At 35.8% G+C, this 19,875-nt stretch overlaps 2 protein-coding genes across 2 annotated transcripts in view; both read left to right on the top strand.

Annotated features, from left to right (window-relative positions):
• The window catches only part of LOC142340464 (uncharacterized), a 71,245-nt gene extending 51,753 nt beyond the window's left edge, over positions 1-19,492 (top strand). The window contains exon 13 of the mRNA XM_075391039.1: positions 19,195-19,492. Within this exon, the coding sequence (XP_075247154.1) occupies positions 19,195-19,391 (197 nt within the window). The 3' untranslated portion in view covers positions 19,392-19,492. The remainder of the gene's footprint in view (positions 1-19,194) is intronic.
• Positions 1-19,875, top strand: part of LOC142339548 (mitochondrial inner membrane m-AAA protease component AFG3L2-like) — a 160,129-nt gene that overhangs the window by 31,252 nt on the left and 109,002 nt on the right. The gene's annotated exons all lie outside the window — the stretch shown is intronic.

Genomic DNA, 19,875 nt, shown 5'->3' with positions numbered 1-19,875 from the left:
TTCAAAGTTTTTTCAAAGTCCTAAAATTGTCTGAAATGGATTTTGCGCTATGAAAGAGCACTCAAAACTGATTTTTTGTTGACTTGAAAAAACTTCTCAGATAATGTGTTTATTATAAAAGATTGTCAATTTTTGTCAACTTTATTATTTTCATACATAAAAGTAACTTTTGTTCATTTATTTATTTTTCTGTTTGAAAATCAGCATGACAACCATAGCGACAGCAGATTTGAAAAACATTCATGAAATTTACGAACAAAAAAAAAGTCGACTATCCGGAATATAGTGAACGATTTGTATACTTTTTGGCTGAATGTCTTTATCTTCTTGTCATAATTCTTGTCAAACTAATCATGAAAAAAAAATCAAAAAACAAAAAAAAGTTACCGGCAGAGATCAAGTTATGAAAAAAAAATTCAAAGAGTTGCCTAGTGTTTGTATAATACCAGAGAAAAACTAAATTTGCGAACCTTTCTTGGAGTTTCACTACCTCTTGTCATAATTCGCAATGAAAACACAATTTCATACCGATAATTTCATATCTCAAATCATTAATCAACAAGCGAAAAAAATTCTTTTGCGCAACAGCGTTTCTCAATCAAAAAAGAAAACAATGAAAAAATGAGCAAATAATTACATAGCTTAAAAGTAGTATACATATCTGCCATGTTACTGGAGGGGGGTGTCCGGACCCCCCCGCCCCTACAAGAACTCTCACCACCGAAAAACTGATTTTCTCTTAGTGAAAGCAAGTTTTTTGGTTAAGTTTCGCCAGCCTGAGAGAAGTTCTTGGGTTAAGTTGACTGGCGAAACTTAACCAAAATACTTGCTTTCACTAAGAGACAATCAGTTTTTCGGTGGTGAGAGTTCTTGTAGGGGGGGTGTCCGGACCCCCCGCCCTCCAGTAACATGGCAGACACCGGCTGCTCCAATGTGTATTTCAGAAGAAAGAATGTGCACTACGGAGTGCATAGACTATGGTTATAGCCCGTTGTAGTAACTTTAATTTTTTTAATCTTTGAGACCATGAGAGGCATACTTGAAAAACTTTGAAAAATTTTCAAATTTTTTTTCGAAAAATTTTCAAAGTTTTTCAAAGTCCTAAAATGGTCTGAAATGGATTTTGCGCCATGAAAGAGCACTCAAAAGTGATTTTTTGTTGATTTCACTTTTTTCACCTATGAACTATGGGGGTCGAAACATACAAAAATTTCAAAAATTTTTTTGAAAATTTTTCAAATTTTTTCAAAGTCCTAAAATGGTCTGAAATGGATTTTGCGCTATGAAAGAGCGCTCAAAACTGATTTTTTGTTGACTTGAAAAAACTTCTCAGATAATGTGTTTATTATAAAAGATTGTCAATTTTTGTCAACTTTATTATTTTCATACATAAAAGTAACTTTGTTCATTTATTTATTTTTTTGTTTGAAAATCAGCATGACAACCATAGCGACAGTAGATTTGAAAAACATTCATGAAATTTACGAACAAATAAAAGTCGACTATCCGGAATATAGTGAACGATTTGTATACTTTTTGGCAGCATGTCTTTATCTGGACCCAGAAATTAACTTGGAAATAGTTCTCAAGTTGAGACCATATGGTGGTCTTATAGGTATAGACAACTCTTCACTAGACACTTACCTGAAGTCTTATAAATTCCTTCGATTACATGCAATACTTCACGACGCTTCAGGGTTTATTGCAGAGCATAGTCAGAAAGGCCCTGGATATTCATACGTTTTACCTTGTCCAATCACAAACGCCTACATTGGTCACATGACTGTATTAATGTTTTGCCTCTTCGTGAAAACGTTTAAAAGGAATTTGTTTAATTTGCTGGAATGTTAAAGCCAGAAGTTGTTGTCTTAGATTTTGAAGGTTTTCGTCATAAGAAATCGGGTTTTATAATTAAGGAGTTATCGATTTGCTCAAACAACTACACAGACACAATCTTGTTCCTTCCACCAGTTCCTTACAACTCACTATCCGCTAGTGAGAGAAAATCTCATCAGTGGGTTAGTAGGTTCTCGCTTGGATTGTCGTGGAATAGTGGCAATTATCTTTACTGGTTTATATCTCAAATTTTTATTGCAATTAAACTTCGATTTCCTTCAGGAAAGTTTTATGCTAAAGGGAAAGAGAAAACGGAATCACTGCAAACACTTTTACAGAAAGAAGTGATAGATTTGGATACCCTTTCATGCCATAAAGTTGAGGAAATTGTTTCCCCAATTAAACATTTTACTTGTGCTCTACACTCTCTTTACTTGCCTGAGAAACAAAAGAAAAGACATTGCGCTAAAAGAAAAGCATAGTTATATTTCTGTTGGTTAACATTGCCCGCCAATGAGCCGTCGAGTGGAGAAGGTAGCTCCTTCAGTTCTTCAAGTGAATTTATTTCCAAGTTTGACAGTATGCAGTTGCATAACGAATGATAATCAAATAAATCTATCTTTGGTCAGAGAGGAAAAAATAGAATCACGTGGGCAGTCCATTCTGAGGAAACAACAGATTATTTGCAACTTATCGGAGGTTGAGACGCTGAAGAAATATCTTTCACTGCTTGAATATTTTCAAATGTACCATGTCTTTACAAGAGAAAATGAGAAGACTGAAACTAACCCCTTTACCTATGCACAAGTCGCCAACCCCAGTTCAAGTGAGCCTGGACGACGAAAATCTCCCTGATGAAATCAAGCAGGTAGTCAGCAAAGGAAACGTGGAGTCAATTGTCTACTACGCAAAGGATTGTGGCATGCAATCGAACTACAAAATGACTTACAAGAAAGAAGACAAAGACTCTAGATATACTACATATGAATTTTTTATGGTTGAAAGAGTTACTAGCAAAATAATGAGCTAACACAAAAAACTGATGTTTTAATTCATTTTTGATCAAAACGTCTTTTCAAATGAGTGATAAAGAAGACCAGATAGATTCTCCTGCTGGAATAGGTTTAAATGATTTAGTATTCAATGAAGAAAATCAAGAGAGAAGCTCATGGAAATTTTGTAACTCTAGACTACCACGATCAGAAGTAGTGTATTTTACTCAAATTGTACTGTTTCTTATTGTTTCTTATTGGTGTGTCCTTGATCAAACTTGTGTTTTTTCATCTTGATTGTGAGGAGTCAACATATTGGTTTTCATTGCTTTCATGCACAGTTGGCTACGCGCTTCCTAATCCGAAGCTATGAACAAGATAATTTCAACAAGCGATAGACTATTCATGGCTGTTTGTGGGCCATCATGCTGTGGTAAAACTGAGCTCATATTCCAAATGTTACTGAGAAACACCTTTTAACCAAAACTTAATTCTATTTACTACTTCTGTCAACATGAGCAACCAAAGTTCAGCTCTATAGAGCGTAACTTGAACATTTTTTAACAAAGTTTTCTTGATTTGATTTCATTTCACAGCTGGAAAACTGTCTGCTTGTTTTTGCCGATTCTCGCGAGGAAATTTTCAACAACAAAGAGTTTTCTAAACTCGCAACTGCTGGACGTCATGGAAATATTAGCGTCATTTACGTTAAGCAAAACTTATTCCAACAGAGTAAATGGTCAAGAACAATTGATCTCAATACAACCCACATCATTTTGTTCAAATCACCTAGAGACATACAGCAGATCACCTATTTTGGCAAACAGTTGAACAACACAAGTTTATTAAAAGAAAGCTACGAGTTAGCAACAAAATTACCCTTTGGTTACTTACTCATCGACTTGGATCCAAAAACTTCAGACTTCTTGCGTTATTGTTCAAATATTGTACGACCATGTCCCACAAATTTTTATCTACCTTCCTCCAAAGCGTTTATAACTAATTTGACAGATGAGAGAGAAAGAGTTATGTATGCTAAAGCAAATGCTCGAGCTGTCTGATATTAATTTCAGAAAGTTCCTCAAAGAAGCACCAAATAGTTTTATAAATATTCTGTGCGAGTGTTTGCTCAATGTAATCAATGGCAATGTTCCAGTCAACAAACAGCTACTAAAAACTCAAGAGGACTCATTTCAGCAGTTATTATCAAAGGAAACAAGTCTGAAGAAAAAGCGATTTATTTTAGCGAGAAAATCAGAACTTATCGAAGCAATAGGACTCTCGTGCTATCTTTACTTAAAAGTCAAATAATGCATGCAGAAGAATTCGTTTTGATTCCCAAGAGAATGTTAATAACAAAAAATCCAACCAAGGAAGAAATTTTTGATAATCCAATATATCAACAAAAAGCCACTCAGTTATCGCTCCTACAAAGATCTAATACAAACTTTGAGCAGAGAAGTGGGAAAAAAGATGCTGACACACGCACTGATAGACTGATCACGAGAACAAGGAGTATTGGTGATGAAACAAGTGATCCAGATGATGTAAAATCAGAATCATTTGTTAGTGATGACAGTGAAATCGAACCTGTAGTGAAAAAACGGAAAGATTCAGCCTTTGACTCAATAATGCTGGAACTAAAACTAATGGATGAAAATAAAACAAAAAGAGCCGCAATAATCCTGAAAAAACTTTTTGATTCCGATACTGTTTCTGTTAGTGAAGAGAATAATGTTCTCCATATTGAAGATGAACCTCAAGGAGTGAAGGTGACAAATTTTTTGTACAATTTACAACAACCTACCAAAAAAATTGATGTGCAAAAGTATTCCAAAATATTGAGTGAATTTGATATAGCAGCGCACTTGGTTTACAATACTCATGCAAAAAAAAGTTCTCGATGAGTTTTACAGCGAAGAAGAGGAAGAGCAACCGACTCGAAAACAATAAAAAACAGCAATAAAAACAATCAAGAGGAAGATCTGACACAAAAAAAGCGCAAAGCCAAAAGTTGATGAGAGCAAAAAGAAGACAGACGAAGACACGAGTAGAAAAGACTGGGCTTTCTATAGATGATGTGAAGAAACTTGATAATCTCTATTTAAAAGGACCTGCGTCATTTGGAAACGCAAAACGACTGCAAAATTTGAGTAAATTATCAATTAACAAAGTAAAAATGTATCTGGAAACGAAACCATCTTTCACCAAATATCGTTCACGTCGCCTCAGATTTCGAAGGCTTAAAGTAATTGTTAGCGACCTAAATGAGATCTGGTCCGTAGATCTAGCATTTGTTGATAAACTTGCAAAGTACAACAGTGGTGTAAAATACCTTCTTGTTGCAGTTGACTCTCTGTCAAGATATCTCAGAGTTGAATCACTAAAAACAAAATGTGCTACAGAAACTGCACAGGCTTTCAAAAAGATGATCAAACATAAGCAACCTAAAAAAGGTCGATGATGGTACAGAGTTCCTCGGTGCTTTCAAAGCCCTCTGCAATAAACGCGGAATTCATTTATACAGTACGTTCAGTGAGAAAAAGTCTGATTCTGCTGAAAGAAATATACGTTCCCTCAAGAATATAATAAACAGATACTTAGAAGAAAAGTGGCCCTATTCATATGTAGATAAACTGGATTCAATTGTTAAAATTATCAATTCTAGAGTTAATCGAACAATCAAGCTTGCTCCAAACAAAGTCGCGAAAAAAGACGTTCCGCGACTGGTATCGTTGATTGCGAATACAAGATATTCTCAAAAACAAAAATTTTTTGTCGGTGATCTTCTACGAATACTGAAAAAAGAGGAGACGTTCGGAAAGGGTTACAAACAGTCTTTTACAGACGAGATTTTTGAAATTTCGTCTATCCCAACATTGAACCCTCCAGCGTATTCTCTTATCGATACCGATAAGGAAATTATTCAGGGTAAATTTTATCAACCCGAACTCCAATTAGTTCGAGAGTCGCCTGTGCAAAATGGCAAGTAAACGTTTTGAAGATGAATACATGTAATCTCCTCCGCTTCGGTACATGTAATCGGTACATGTAATCTCCTCCGCTTCGATGGAGATCTTCGATCTAAACACATTGGCTTCATTCAGGAATTTTTTCAATGATGAAATACAACTGTCGGGAGACTGGAGAGTGGCTTTGAGTAAAATTATTTTTCCAACAAAAATAGAACACATCACAAACGGAGTCCTAATTTCTTACAGTTTAAGTGGTTTAGAAGATCACCAACGGAATAGATGTGGAGCCAATGTCATATCACGTCCATACAACGGTGAGCGATTAGCTTTCATGCCAGGAACTTTTGAAACTGTGCCACAGTTGTTAGCTACCATGAAAAGAACTGTTGGTTTACCAAATTTTTCTTTCAGAGAAATTAAAAGTTCTGGTAAGTTTGAAATTGTCTTTGGAAAATATGAGGGAATTACGTTTCCAAGCGACGAAATTCCTAGCATTATTGGTTTCAAGGGTGTCCATGATGGACGAGGAACACACATTGGGTACAAAATGGACACAACTGCAAATAAACTGATGGAAAAAGATGATACTAAGGCTTTAATGGATGACGTACCAGCTGATCTGTGCGCCGGGAAAAATTTGATATTCATTTATACAAACATTATAGAGTATCAATACGTGGGCGATGCGAAAGCACCTTTATTACGAGTCATTGATTCAAAACAACGATTGAAAAACGGTAGCGTCTGCGAGCTTGAACCAACACACCGAATAGTTTTTTCGAACTTGGACTACAAAAAAAACTTTTTTCAAATACGATTCAGTCAATTTCTATAGAACTACGCACCGAAACATGCCAATTAGTCCCCTTTTCAGGGACTGGTAAAGTCATTTTGACGTTACAGTTCAAAAAATTTGGTGAGTAAAAGCAATGGATTCATACTACACCAATCAAGCATCTGCCTTGCCTTTTTTTTCGGGACACTATAGGCAAAGAGGTAGCGGTTTTGGAGCTTTAGCAAGTGGTATCGGAAGAATCGCTCTACCTGTTGCAAGAAAATTCATTTTACCAGCAGCAAAACGTGTTGGAAAAGAACTTCTGTTACAAAGCGTACCAGAGTTAATGGACGTTGTCAGTAAAAAAAATCTCCAAAACAAGCGCTGAAAAACACAATATCAAATACAGTCAAAAAGCAAACAGGAGGCTCATTGGCACTGCGAATGAGACAAATGCAAATTAATCGTAGACGATCTAAACATTCAGGTTCAAAAGCGAGAAAAGGTAGCAAAAAAAGTAAGGTGATCATTTCAAAATACAAACAGCCAAAGAGAAGTCGGTCAGATTTCTTTGCCAATTGTTAAAGATGATCGGTAATATGTTACCAACAGAGGCAACACATAGTTCCTTGGATTTATTCGAAAAACCATCGCTTCATGTAACTTTTGATGGGAGCTTTTGTCAAAAAGTAGGGCCAGCTTACAGTCCTAACGGACCCATGCTTGAGTTTGAGGTTGTTGGAGACAGAAATAATTTTGTTGATCTGCAAAAAATTTTCCTGGAGATCAAATGCAAGATAGTTCAGGCTTCTGAAGCTGATTTAAATTATGATGCTGGAGCTGCAGCAGATGTAACCAAAACAGACGCTCCTTACTTTTGTAATAATGTTTTACATTCACTCTTTTCTGACTGTACAGTATCTGCCAACGGACTGAAAATTTCAAATGCAAATGGAAATTATGCTCACAAAAGTTTCATTGAAACAAATTTTCTCACAACAAAGACGCAAAGGCTACTTGGTTGGCTTGCCAAGGTTATTCGTACGAGGATAATCCTGGAGCGATAGCAACAGCTGAAGTTAACAGACGAAAAGCTTTGGTTAGACAATCTGCTGAAAGCACTTTTTATGGAAAAGTAGCGGTAGATTTTTTTACATGTGATCGACATCTTTTGAGTGGAGTCACATTGCGAATTTCTTTTCGAAGATCAATAGATGATTTTGTTATAATATCTGACGATGCTGTAAAATCAAACAAAGTAAAAATTATAGAAGCTAACTTGTATGTGAGAAAAATGACATTGAACGATGACGTCGTTTCTGCCATTGAGAAAACTTTACTAACAAGCCCAGCGTCCTATCCTTACTTGGAAACTATAATAAAAACGTTTCTGGCTTCTACTGGTTTGCAAAGTTGGAAACACGAAGATGTTTTTAGCAGGGAGCCTATTCGACGTCTTGCCATTTGTCTTAACACTAATGAAGCTTTCTTAGGAAGAAAACAACTCAATCCTTTTCACTTTCGTAGGTTTAATCTGGAGCAGATTTGTATTCATCGAAATGGACTCCCTGTTGCAGACAGCCCCATAAATACAGCTGACGTAAAACGCTTGTACTTCAACACAATGTCAGATTTAGCCTATATTGACAATGGACATGGAATAAGTTTGTCTGAATACCCTAACCATTTTATTATGGTGTTTGACCTCACCAGCACTCAGCAGGCGTCAAATGATTCTATTCACCCTGAACCCAATTGTTCAATTTCAATTGAACTTAAGTTTTCAGCCGCGTTGCCCAGTCATATTGAAATTTTCATAATTGGTGAAAAAGCGAGCACAATTTTTAGCGACTCTGCACGAAGAGTTTCGAAAAATCATATTCTTACAAATTGATGGATGAAGATGAAATAAACAACCTCGTTCAACCATGTAAATTGTTAAAGCATAATTTTCATGGTGTATTTGCTGCAGATAATTTTCCGCTTAGCCTATCTCAGAACAGCTTCATTATAGTGAAAGTATCAACTTCTTAAACAATTGGAACACATTGGACACTTTTTTGTCGGAAAAATGGGAAATATATTTTTGCAGATCCACTGGGACAGAATCTAACTTCATATAAATATTTACACAATAGACTTGTTTCCTCTCTTGGTAATATTCAAACTGTATTTGAATTTCTTAGAAACCAACCAATTCAAAAACCAAACTCAATATTGTGTGGCTTATTTTGCATTTATATTGCTCATTATCTTTTTGATGAAAAAGAATTTGTAAAGATGAGTGATGTTGATTTGATACGTTTCGCGCTTCATATGATGCTCTAACATTACTAACTTTTGTATTGATATAAATTTTTCTCAAAACTTTATTTTTTCTTCATAAACTAAGCGAACACACAAAACATCATTGTCAATATCTAACTCTCCATAGCCACTCACAAAGATATCCATTATTTGACAGAAAGCACCAGAATGAGGACCAAGCAAAATTTTCTCAAATCTCTTAAAAGTTTCAGTAGACAATCGGTCAGTTTGCAATTGTTGGTTTGATTTTTTTTCAACACTATTTTCTAGAGTTTTGAAAGCAGTACTTCCAACTGCCCGCTGAGTTTTGCAGCCAACGCCATTGACCAAATTGGGTAAACGTTTTTGAATGTTTGTAGTATTTCCCTTCGTCTGTAACGTTAGACCATTGTATTCCACAGCTAGCTTCAATTTTTCGAAAACCGTACCAATTTTCTCCAAGTCCTTGCCATTCGAGAAAAAAACAATTGAAAGTTGTATATAAGCATGGAACAGAATAAAGTTTAGTTTTTCTTAAGAAATCTGTAGCAACATCTGACACATCAAACAAAACATCATAATGATTAGCAGGTAAAACTCCACAAAAAAGGCTATCAGTGTGCATGCATATGGCTGAAACTTTAGCAAACGTTGATTTTGGTTTCTCTTCAGTGATAAAAAACCTGAAATTTATTTGAAATTGCTTGAAGTAACCAGGTGAACGTTCATACATAGCTTCTACCATTTTCAATCGAGCTCTTTAAATTATTCAGAGAATTCGTGTTTGTCGTCGTTTTGTTTTAATTTAGGTTTCTTTGCAGAGGGAGCTTTCAGAGTAGAATCGTTTTCAGTGTTGTCGTTAGCAGCAGAACGAATTTTTCCGTTCTTTTTCGATATATTTTCATACTCTTCTAAAGTCAGTGTTATTCTCTGTTGAAGTTCAAACTCTTGACCAACTTTTTTGAACAACTTTAAGAAGATATAAGTTCCTGTTTTGTCATAAGTTTTCACTGTTGCTCGGATCAAACGTTTTTCACTTTTGGAAACGTCAAAATGAGCGTCTCCAAACTCAGCGTCTTTCTCCGCTTTAAAAGGCATTTTTGTGTTTCTCATTCAATATATTCAACTGACTGTTTTGCTTCAAGAAAAACCGTGTCAATGATTTCGTGCACTAAAATTTTAGAAATTACACGCATACGATAAAAATAGAATTAGTTAACTGATAAGAAACATGATCTATTGAGTTAACAGTATTTGTACGTTAGTCCTGTAGGCAAACACATAAATGTCTTTATCTTATGTATGCATACAAATTCCCATGGTACTAGAGCCTGCCTTAACTTCAGGGTGTTCTTGCCTGGAAACAATACAACTTTAATGTTTGATTAAACAGATAAAACCAAAATGAAGAGTACATGTATGACCTTAGGTGTGTCAAGAGACTAACTTGATCAATAAAGTGAACCCAACACGTGTGCCAAAACTTGACGCTTTAACGACATTGAGCAACCTACATACTCTTTGAAATTCTCAGTCAATTCTGTATTCGAGTTCATGCTTGTAATACTGCAAACAAGTGTCTTTTTTAAAATATCTGTACCTCAATTCTTTTTTGACTCAATTTTTCGTTTCAACATTACTAGTATTTGCTTCAAGGAAACATTATCTTTCAAAATTTTCGTCATTGTTGTTTAACTTCAATTATAACTTAACAGTTCATCTGAATTTTCCAGAGCAATTGCAATGTCTTACCATATTTTGTCAGAAAGCGATTTGTCATCTGAACGCACAATTATCTATCAAACTGTACATGAAAACTTCATGGTAATTGTACAACAAAACGGTTCTCATTAAAATGAAGAGTGGACAACTCATGACCATTGCATGCTTCCAAAAATATTCATCAATTTTATAGCTCAGTTACCCGACAAACCCGAAACCACTGGTAGTGGATTCATTACATCAGGGGGAGTTGCACCACCAACAACACTTTTGCACCCTCTGGAACAATATGATATATCGAACTTACCAATGGGAACCAAAAAATTAATATACAAATACGATTGTGACTGTGTACCATTCTACGAGAACCAGCTCGGTGTATTGCAAGCATGCGAAAACCTAGCGGATATTTGGGGGCTTCCAAAATCTCCTGAGTCTCCAACAAATCCGTCACCATTTTGCACGCCTACTGCGGACCCCAGTCCAACACTCAGCCCAGATAGCTCAGAGCAGAGTCCTTCACTTTTTTCGAATCTAAAAAGCAACAACTTATGGATAAACTTTGACAGTCCTGCAGACACAAACGATCTGTTGAAAAACCTTTCTGGAGACAATTTGAGACTCCCAAAACTTACAATGGAATTGAAGAACAAGAAGATACCCCTATCAAAAACTTCCCTTTAACTCCCGAAAACACAGAAAACCCCTCAGTTGACAATGTTCTAAAAAAGAGAAAAATTTCAGCTATGCAAGAACTCTTTGACAACTCAAAATAAATTCATTTTTGATGCGCTGATTTTATAAAACTTGAAAAAAGTAAAGTGTCCTAACTGTATTCACATTCATTCACCGCATATTGATCACAATTGGATTTCCATAATGGTATTTTCTTCAGAATATATAATTTTTCATTATCTCTAAGTAAGGAAGCAAAAAATCAACAAGAAACAAACTATCTTGACTTTTTTGCAGAACAATTATTTTCTTCTGAGTGCTGAGAGTCAAATTGAGATATCTCTGCTTACAGTGTACACAAAATCTGTTTGAAGAAACAATTCAAATGTCTGAGAAACATAATTTTTAAAGGTTCCTATATGAAAAATGATATTTAGAAAAGAATTCAGAAATCAAAATTTTAGAGTTTTAATGAAATTTGCGTCCACTTTTCACGACGTACTGTTAAAGTGATTGAACTAACTGTTTGGAACCGATTAAAAAAATGAAGGTACTGTTAAAAATTAATAGAGATATTTACTATTTTTCAACAGAAATTTCACAAAAAACGCAATTTTTAATGATATTTTGAAGTTTAACTCAAAAACTTAACGTACGATGTTTGATTTTTCTACCTGAATCCATAGGTAAGTGATCTGGAATTACAAATTAATACTTTTTAGGCTCCATTGAAAAAATTTTTTAAGAATGAATTTTTGATTCAAGATTTTTCATTAATTTCTCGCTGTTCTTGCGGTGATCAATAAAAACAATGAAAATCTCATATTTTTTCAAAATACTGCGTTCACTATGCATATATTTGCTGAGCAGAAGTCCTTTCTTCGATTTGACCCTCTCCTGATCTACAGTAACCGTTCAGTACGTTTCTAAATATAATCAACTTTACTGTTTAATGAAAAGATTGTGTTTAGTACACAGCCCAAAAGTTGGAAAATTTAACAGTTTTTGTTATCTGAAGCATTCAGGATTTAGGTGGAGTTCAGTTTCATGAAACGTTTTCCTTTGATATGACACTCACTGCTCTACAGTAACCGTTCAGTACTTTTCTATACTTAGTCAAATTTACAGTTTAACGAAAAGATTGTGCTTATTACACAGCCCAAAATTAGGGAAATAAAACAGTTTTTGTTATCTGAAACATTCAGGGGTTAGGTTAGAGTTCAATTTCATTGAAATTTGTATATTATGGATTGTCAAGATAAGAATTATATTTAATTGCGTCCCCCCCCCCCTCATGGTTAGAAAACATTGTACTACCTAAAGCTGTAAACTGAAGGTGTGCTCAAGAATTAAACGAAACCCGTGTAGTGCCACGCAATCAAAACTTCATTTCTTGACTTTATTGCAGAAAAATCAGCTTTATCTTTTCGTCAACTTTTGGGTGAAAAAGTTTTAATAATTTGGAAAACACAAAGCAAAGAAAACGTACTTCTATTTGGTCGCAAAAAAATTTAAAAGCTTTTCATACTATAAATTAATATTTCCTAAGTTTTTTAAAAACTCTCACAATTTAGAAATATCACAAAATCATTCTTAACGTTATTAATCATTATTTTCTACATTTCTTACCCTATTTTTCAAAAGTCTCAACACCATTCAAAGCTTTAAAACTGCGTTCCTTACTTCTGTACAGTATGCCAGTTCAGTGTCCAAACTGTTCTGCTCAGCTCTCCAACATAAGGTCCCTTAACAAGCATATGAAGAATATACATAAAATATTTCCAGATATACCGACTTTCAGCTGTTATCAGTGCTCCGAGAACGTTAGAAGTCTTCCTACACTGCGTAAGCATTCTCATATTTCTCATCAATAGCCCATTTTAAAAGTCTGCTATACTTGTCGCGTAGGTTTTCAATCAAAACTCGAATATGCAGAGCACATAAACAATGAGCATGGTCTGCCCATTTTGGACTTGGAAACCCATGAAGTTCATACGTCTAGACCAACAGTCAGTTCAATTAGAGATGGCGTAAACTACTACGAATTTGAGCCGGCCCAGGGGGATTTCGACATTATGGATTATCTGTTCAGGAACCGGGAGGAAATTTCGAAAACAGTCCAAAAACACACGCACAAGTTTCCACAAAAGGTTCAACTTGTAGTAGAAATGACGCTTCAGAAACCTTTGGATGATGATCAAGAAAAATTGAGCGTGTTTTTCAATACAAATACACGAATCGTATATCATACAGGGATTTCGGATGAAATTTTTGAAGACCTTGTCGACAACATTGTTTCAAAACTTGTTTCGTTTTCAAGCTACGGAAGTGGTTGGCAGCTACTCTCAATAGACAAATTACCCTGAAGCTGGCCAAATATGTGCCTGTCCGGGGAAGCAGTTTCATACCGTTTCATGAGGGACATCCGTTGAGAAGGGATTCGAATTTGCTGAACATACACAATGGAAGCGACAACAACTGCTTTCTATTTTGCTACAGAGCTGGATACCATCTAGTTTACAAAAAAGAAAAACTGGAACCGCCAGTTCCGTGCGTCAGACCTAGAACAAATGTTCTTACATACAGTAGAGAGAACCCATCAGCCAAGATGCCGAAAGGAAACTTTGAAATGCCAATGAGTCTTCATGACATATCAAAGTTCGAAGATCTCAATGAAGTGCAAGTCAATGTTTTCAGGTAACGAGATATTTAAGTTACACTGTTGTCTACTATAAAAAAAAGCCTTTCGAAGTAAAAACAAACTTGAATTTTATGAAAAACTCCGTTATCTAATATTATTTTTTTTGTTTGATACCCCCCGAAATTGTAAAAAAAAGTTTTGCTTCAGGTATGACAAGAAACAGCTACTGCCCCTGAGATTGTCGAAAAAAAACCATTTCCCTTTGATCTGGACTTGTTGCTCCTACAAAACGAAAAGACCTACCACTACGTTCTCATTATCAATTTAAAGAAACTTGTTGCCATGTCAAAGGAAGGGAGTATCGTGATAGGAGCGAGCTGTGTCGCAATTGTTTTCATGTATGTTCATCAGTAGGGCTACTCACTTCCCATCAAAAATTATGTCTGAAAAACGAGTCAGTACAAATAACAATGCCCACACTCGACAAAAACAACGTAAAGTCTGAGAACTATCCTGCAAGTTGGTTTTCACCTTTGGTTGTGTACCTGGATCTGGAATCTCTGATTGTTCCCGTTGCAACGGCAAAAAACAACCCAACTATTTCAAGCACTTCTACATTAGAACAACATCTTCCTTGCAGTTATTGCATGATTGTTGTTGAACGTGATAACTCTGAGCCCCTGCATTTTGATATATACACTTGACCTGATTGTATGGAACGCTTTGTTACAAAAATAGAGAAACATGCAAAATATTTCGATCAGCAAAAGCGGAAATTCCCATGTTTTCTCGGCTCAGCACCTCCGAGAGACACCTGGTCAAAGTGTTGGATTTGTAATGTTGATTTCAACAATGATAACGAAAAAGTATTAGACCACTGTCACTACAACAGACAATTCATTGGGTATGCGCACAGTGCATGCAAACTAAACCGAAGAACGCTAAACTACACTCCAGTGATTGCCCTTAATATGATGAATTATGGTTTACATCATATTGTGAAGTCCTTACACTCGGCTTCACAGTCGACAAAAACTGAAGTCATACCAACCAATGATGAGAAAATTATTGCACTCAATTTCGGCGTTTTTATCGAAACGCAAAAACGCAAGCGTGATGAACTTGCAGTGTACGAGTACCTTCGTTTTATTGATAGCTTCAAGTTCATGCCTTGTAGCTTACACAAACTAGTACAAAGTTTACCCGACAACAAATTTTCTCTCCTAGACCACTTCTATCAGGGCTATACAGACGAGCAGCGAAAACTGTTGTCGAACAGGAAGAACAGGAAGAAAAGACAACCAAATCGACGTCACAAATGAGGAACTCATTCAGTTGAATAATTTGTTCAAAATGTTTAACTGTGAAAACCTTAAACAGTTCCTCCAACTTTACCTTACAGGAGATGTTCTCCAGTTAGCATGCTGGTTTGAGGAGCTACGGTCCGTGTGTTATAACACATACGGATTGTACTGTTCGCAATTCTATACGGCCTCAAACCTTTCAGGAAGTGCCTGCTTAAAAGTTTGTGAACCAAAACTTGAGTTACTGACTGATCGACAAATACTTGACTGGACGGAAAGGATGATGCGCGGAGGGTTGTCCCCGTCTTTAGCTCAAGACATGAGGTTGCCAACAACACCATGTTACCGGAATTAGATGAGTCAAAAGATATTTCATCAATAATCTACATTGATGCGAATAATCTTTACGGTGGCATCATGCTCCAATACCCATTGCCACTCCAGGATTTTGAGCTCATTGAAGACATTTCATTAGACACAATATTACAAACCGAAGATGAGGAGGATATTGGTTTCCTGGTTGAAGTCGATTTGGAGTACCCTGACGAACTACATGATAAACACGCAGACTACTCACTCGTACCAGAAAAGGAAACAATTGATCCTCTAGAATTGAGTGAATTTCAAACTTCTCTAAAAACCACCTTTAAATTCACTGTGTCAAAAATCAAAAAACTGAGACAGACCTTCCATCCCAAGAAGAACTATGTGGTTCACTATCGAAACCTGAAATTCTACGTTAACAACGGCATCAAAATTACAAAGTTTCATCAAGCTGTAAAACTCCGACAATCGAAATGGCTTTCAAGCTACATAGAACTCAACACGCAAAAGCGACAAGAAGCGTCCACGAAGTTTGATCAAGATTTCTATAAACTAATGTCAAACTCGACCTTTGGAAAATTTTGTGAAAGTCTGCGAAACCGAGAGACAGTTTCATTTGCCAGAACAGAAGAGGAACTTCTGAAAGCAACATCTGAAGGCAAAGTTTCATTAATCAAAATTATAGACGAAAACTTGACTCTGATTACTAAGAAAAAGCAGTCTATCCTGTGGAACAGACCAACAATTGTTGGTGCTAGCATTTTAGAGCTTTCAAAGCTCCTCATGCTAGAGTTCCATTACAATGTAACGAAAAAACAAACCGATTGTGTGCTGTTGTATTCAGATACAGACTCTTTCATTTACAAGCTTAAAAGCAAAAATTTTTATGACGACTTGGAAAAAAATTTGGATCTCAAAAATCATTTCGACCTCTCAAATTTTCCAACAGATCACAAACTCTACGATGGATCAAACGAAAGAGTTGTCTTAAAGTTCAAAGATGAACTTGCGGAATACCACTACAGGAGTTTTGTGCCCTTAAACCAAAATTGTACTCTATTCTCGTTGCTAACGGGCAAACAAAAACGACCGCAAAAGGAACCAAAAAATTCGCTCAAGCCAAATTGAACCATGAGATGTTTAAAAAGACATTAGAAACCGGTGATCTAGTGAGAGTAAAAAACATCAAGTTCAACACCGACAAAACACCAATTACAAACTGTTTATGTCAACAAAATTGCACTAAGCGCATATGATGACAAAAGATATATCAGCTCGAAACGAAAAACTACGCTACCATTTGGACACTATTCGTTGAGGGATGAGTACATTACGAAGAAAATGTGCGTTGAAACCGATTGGGATACAGAATTGCACGAACCGTATAATGTGTTCGAACTTCCCGAATTTGGGGAGGCATTGGGCTGGGAAACACCTGATCCCGGTTTTTATCAGCCATCATATTCGAATGAGGAGTTAAATGATGTTGTCGACCTTTCAAACCTGTCTGATCATTCTGACGACTCTAATCATAAAATCAGTAACCCCTTCATTCTCACCGAAGCCGAGGAAAGCCTGGATAACTCTACCAGCAGCAGTGACAGTGATACTACTTTAGCAAACATTAGCAAACAAAGAAAGAAAACTGCTAATGTGAACAGAAACCTATTCAATGAAAGCAAAAGTCTTGATTCTAGAAACTCTGACACTGATTGAATTGGTATTTTGTTTTGTATTTTAAATTATGACATCTCAGAAGGAAAGTTAGAGTTTCAAGAGAATAAAATATTGCTAATCAAAGTTTTTTCGAGGAAATTGTTATAGTAGACCTCATCTGAGAAAATTTTCAAGTCAATAAAAAATGAGTTTTGAGTGCTCTTTCATAGCGCAAAATCCATTTCAGATAATTTTAGGACTTTGAAAAACTTTGAAAAATTTTCGAAAAAATTTTTGAAATTTTTATATGTTTCGACCCCCATACTTCATAGATGAAAAAAAGTGAAGTCAACAAAAAATCACTTTTGAGTGCTCTTTCATAGCGCAAAATCCATTTCAGATAATTTTAGGACTTTGAAAAACTTTGAAAAATTTTCTAAAAAATTTTTGAAATTTTTATATGTTTCGACCCCCATACTTCATAGGTGAAAAAAGAGAAGTCAACAAAAAATCACTTTTGAGTGCTCTTTCATAGCGCAAAATCCATTTCAGACCATTTTTGGACTTTGAAAAACTTTGAAAATTTTTCGAAAAAAAATTTGAAAATTTTTCAAAGTTTTTCAAGTATGCCTCTCATGGTCTCAAAGATAAAAAAAATTAAAGTTACTACAACAGGCTATAACCATAGTCTATGCACTCCGTACTGCACATTCTTTCTTCTGAAATACACATTGGAGCAGCCGGTGTCTGCCATGTTACTGGAGGGCGGGGGGTCCGGACCCCCCGCCCTCCAGTAACATGGCAGATATGTATACTACTCTTAAACACCCTAAATTAGATGATAAATTCAAATTGTCATGTATTTCATTTTCATTACCAAAAATTTGAAACCTTATCAAAACACGCGTAGAATAAGTAATAAGGACTCATCAAAATTCGGAAGTGAAAAAATTAGTGAAACTAATGTAAACCAGTAAAAATATGTCATTGTTAAATAAGACATATTTTAAAAGTTTACACATATGAATGAAGATTTGCTCGCTGAATAACACTTTTACCGCACAACGAGAACAACCGAATGTTAACAAAACCACTCTTTTTCGTTCAATCAAAACTTTTTCACGCTTTTTTTGCTTGCTTAAATGTCATTCCAATCAAAGCGAATCCAAAAAGACATTACAATTAATACGTATTTGTTAGGAATTTGAAACTGAAACTTGACAAACAGAACTGCTGTTGACTGAAGTTTTTTATCATTAGAAAAATCAACTTTTTTGTTTTAGTGTTTATCGTGGATTTCGGGGTGTAATTTTTTAGCGTAGTTTGAATCCACGATTGACGTTTTTTTTGAATACCTCAATTGACTCCTAAAAAGTTCTTGTTTCTCACAATTAGTGAAAATGAAGAGAGGATAAAACCATAGCTGACATCCTGCAACAATGTATTTTTTCTCACTATAACACGGGCTGAACGCCCAATTTGAACTTTGATATGTCCAGACCGTTCCAGATGGAAAATACTTTTGCCCAGTCCTTCATGCGTTAACAGACATATACAAGAAACAGTCATGATCAGGTTTTAGGTCGTTAATGGTCACTTAAAAATCAGTCTTTGATTAAAAAATTCAATGGAGGCAGACTCTAAGGGGCTGCGCGATCATTAATTAAAAATGCACTTGACCCCCGCACCCCCTTAAAAAGTACGTTTTTCATCATTAACGCACACCTCAACCTCGGATTCGTTCGTTCCCCATGCTTCCAAAATAAAAATAGCCTATCCTTTCGTATATACTTTCGGGGTGTTCAGAATTTCTGTCCAGACTATTGTGCGTTCAAAGTTACGTATGTCCAGACCCCGTAATTTTGAACGCACTTCACCACCCCCCCCCCCCCACCCTGGTGCATTCAATTCGGCCTGGACATTTCGACTTCTGGTCTGGGACATCAGCCTGGGAAAGTTGTGGGGGGGGTGGAGTAAGTCCAAACAGAAAAGAAATGGTCTGTTTCAGAGGTCCAAGTGCAGAGCAATGTAGATCAGAAGGTCTTCGAACTTAGAGTCAGTTTCCTGTACATGGACCAATTGTACATGGATGCGAAATGGTTACCGGACTGGGTGGAATCCTTTCCCGATCAAAACCAGCTGAATTTTACTGGTTCTTTATCCAGAAAAACGGTAGAAGATAAAGAAGGCAAGACCCCGATATGAAATACTAAAAAATGTAATACTCTCAGGTGGTATACAACCAACCCCATCTGGTAAACCAGCAGTGATAGAAAACGGAATGTTTTCGTTGACGATGGAGACACCCCCGGAGATATTTTGCTCAGCGAATTCGGTCAATTACAACTTGGGTAATCGGAACTATGGGTACTTCGATCGTATGAGAGTCACAACCGATGGATACCTCGAAATCAGAATAACCCAAAACGTAAGCTAACAAAAGAATATATACATAAATACAAAAATGCAAACATACTTAAATACATACATACAAGAAAACATACACATATAAATTTATACAAACATACATAAATGCATACTTACATACATACATACATACATACATACATACATACATACATACATACATACATACATACATACATACATACATATATACATACATACATACATACATACATACATACATACATACATACATACATACATACATACATACATACATACA

This window comes from Convolutriloba macropyga, chromosome 5 (assembly GCF_964194025.1).
Source record: "Convolutriloba macropyga chromosome 5, txConMacr16.3, whole genome shotgun sequence".
NCBI classification, from domain to species: Eukaryota; Metazoa; Xenacoelomorpha; order Acoela; family Convolutidae; genus Convolutriloba; species Convolutriloba macropyga.
Note: the sequence above shows the minus strand (reverse complement) of the source record. Positions and strands in the feature narration are given on the sequence as shown.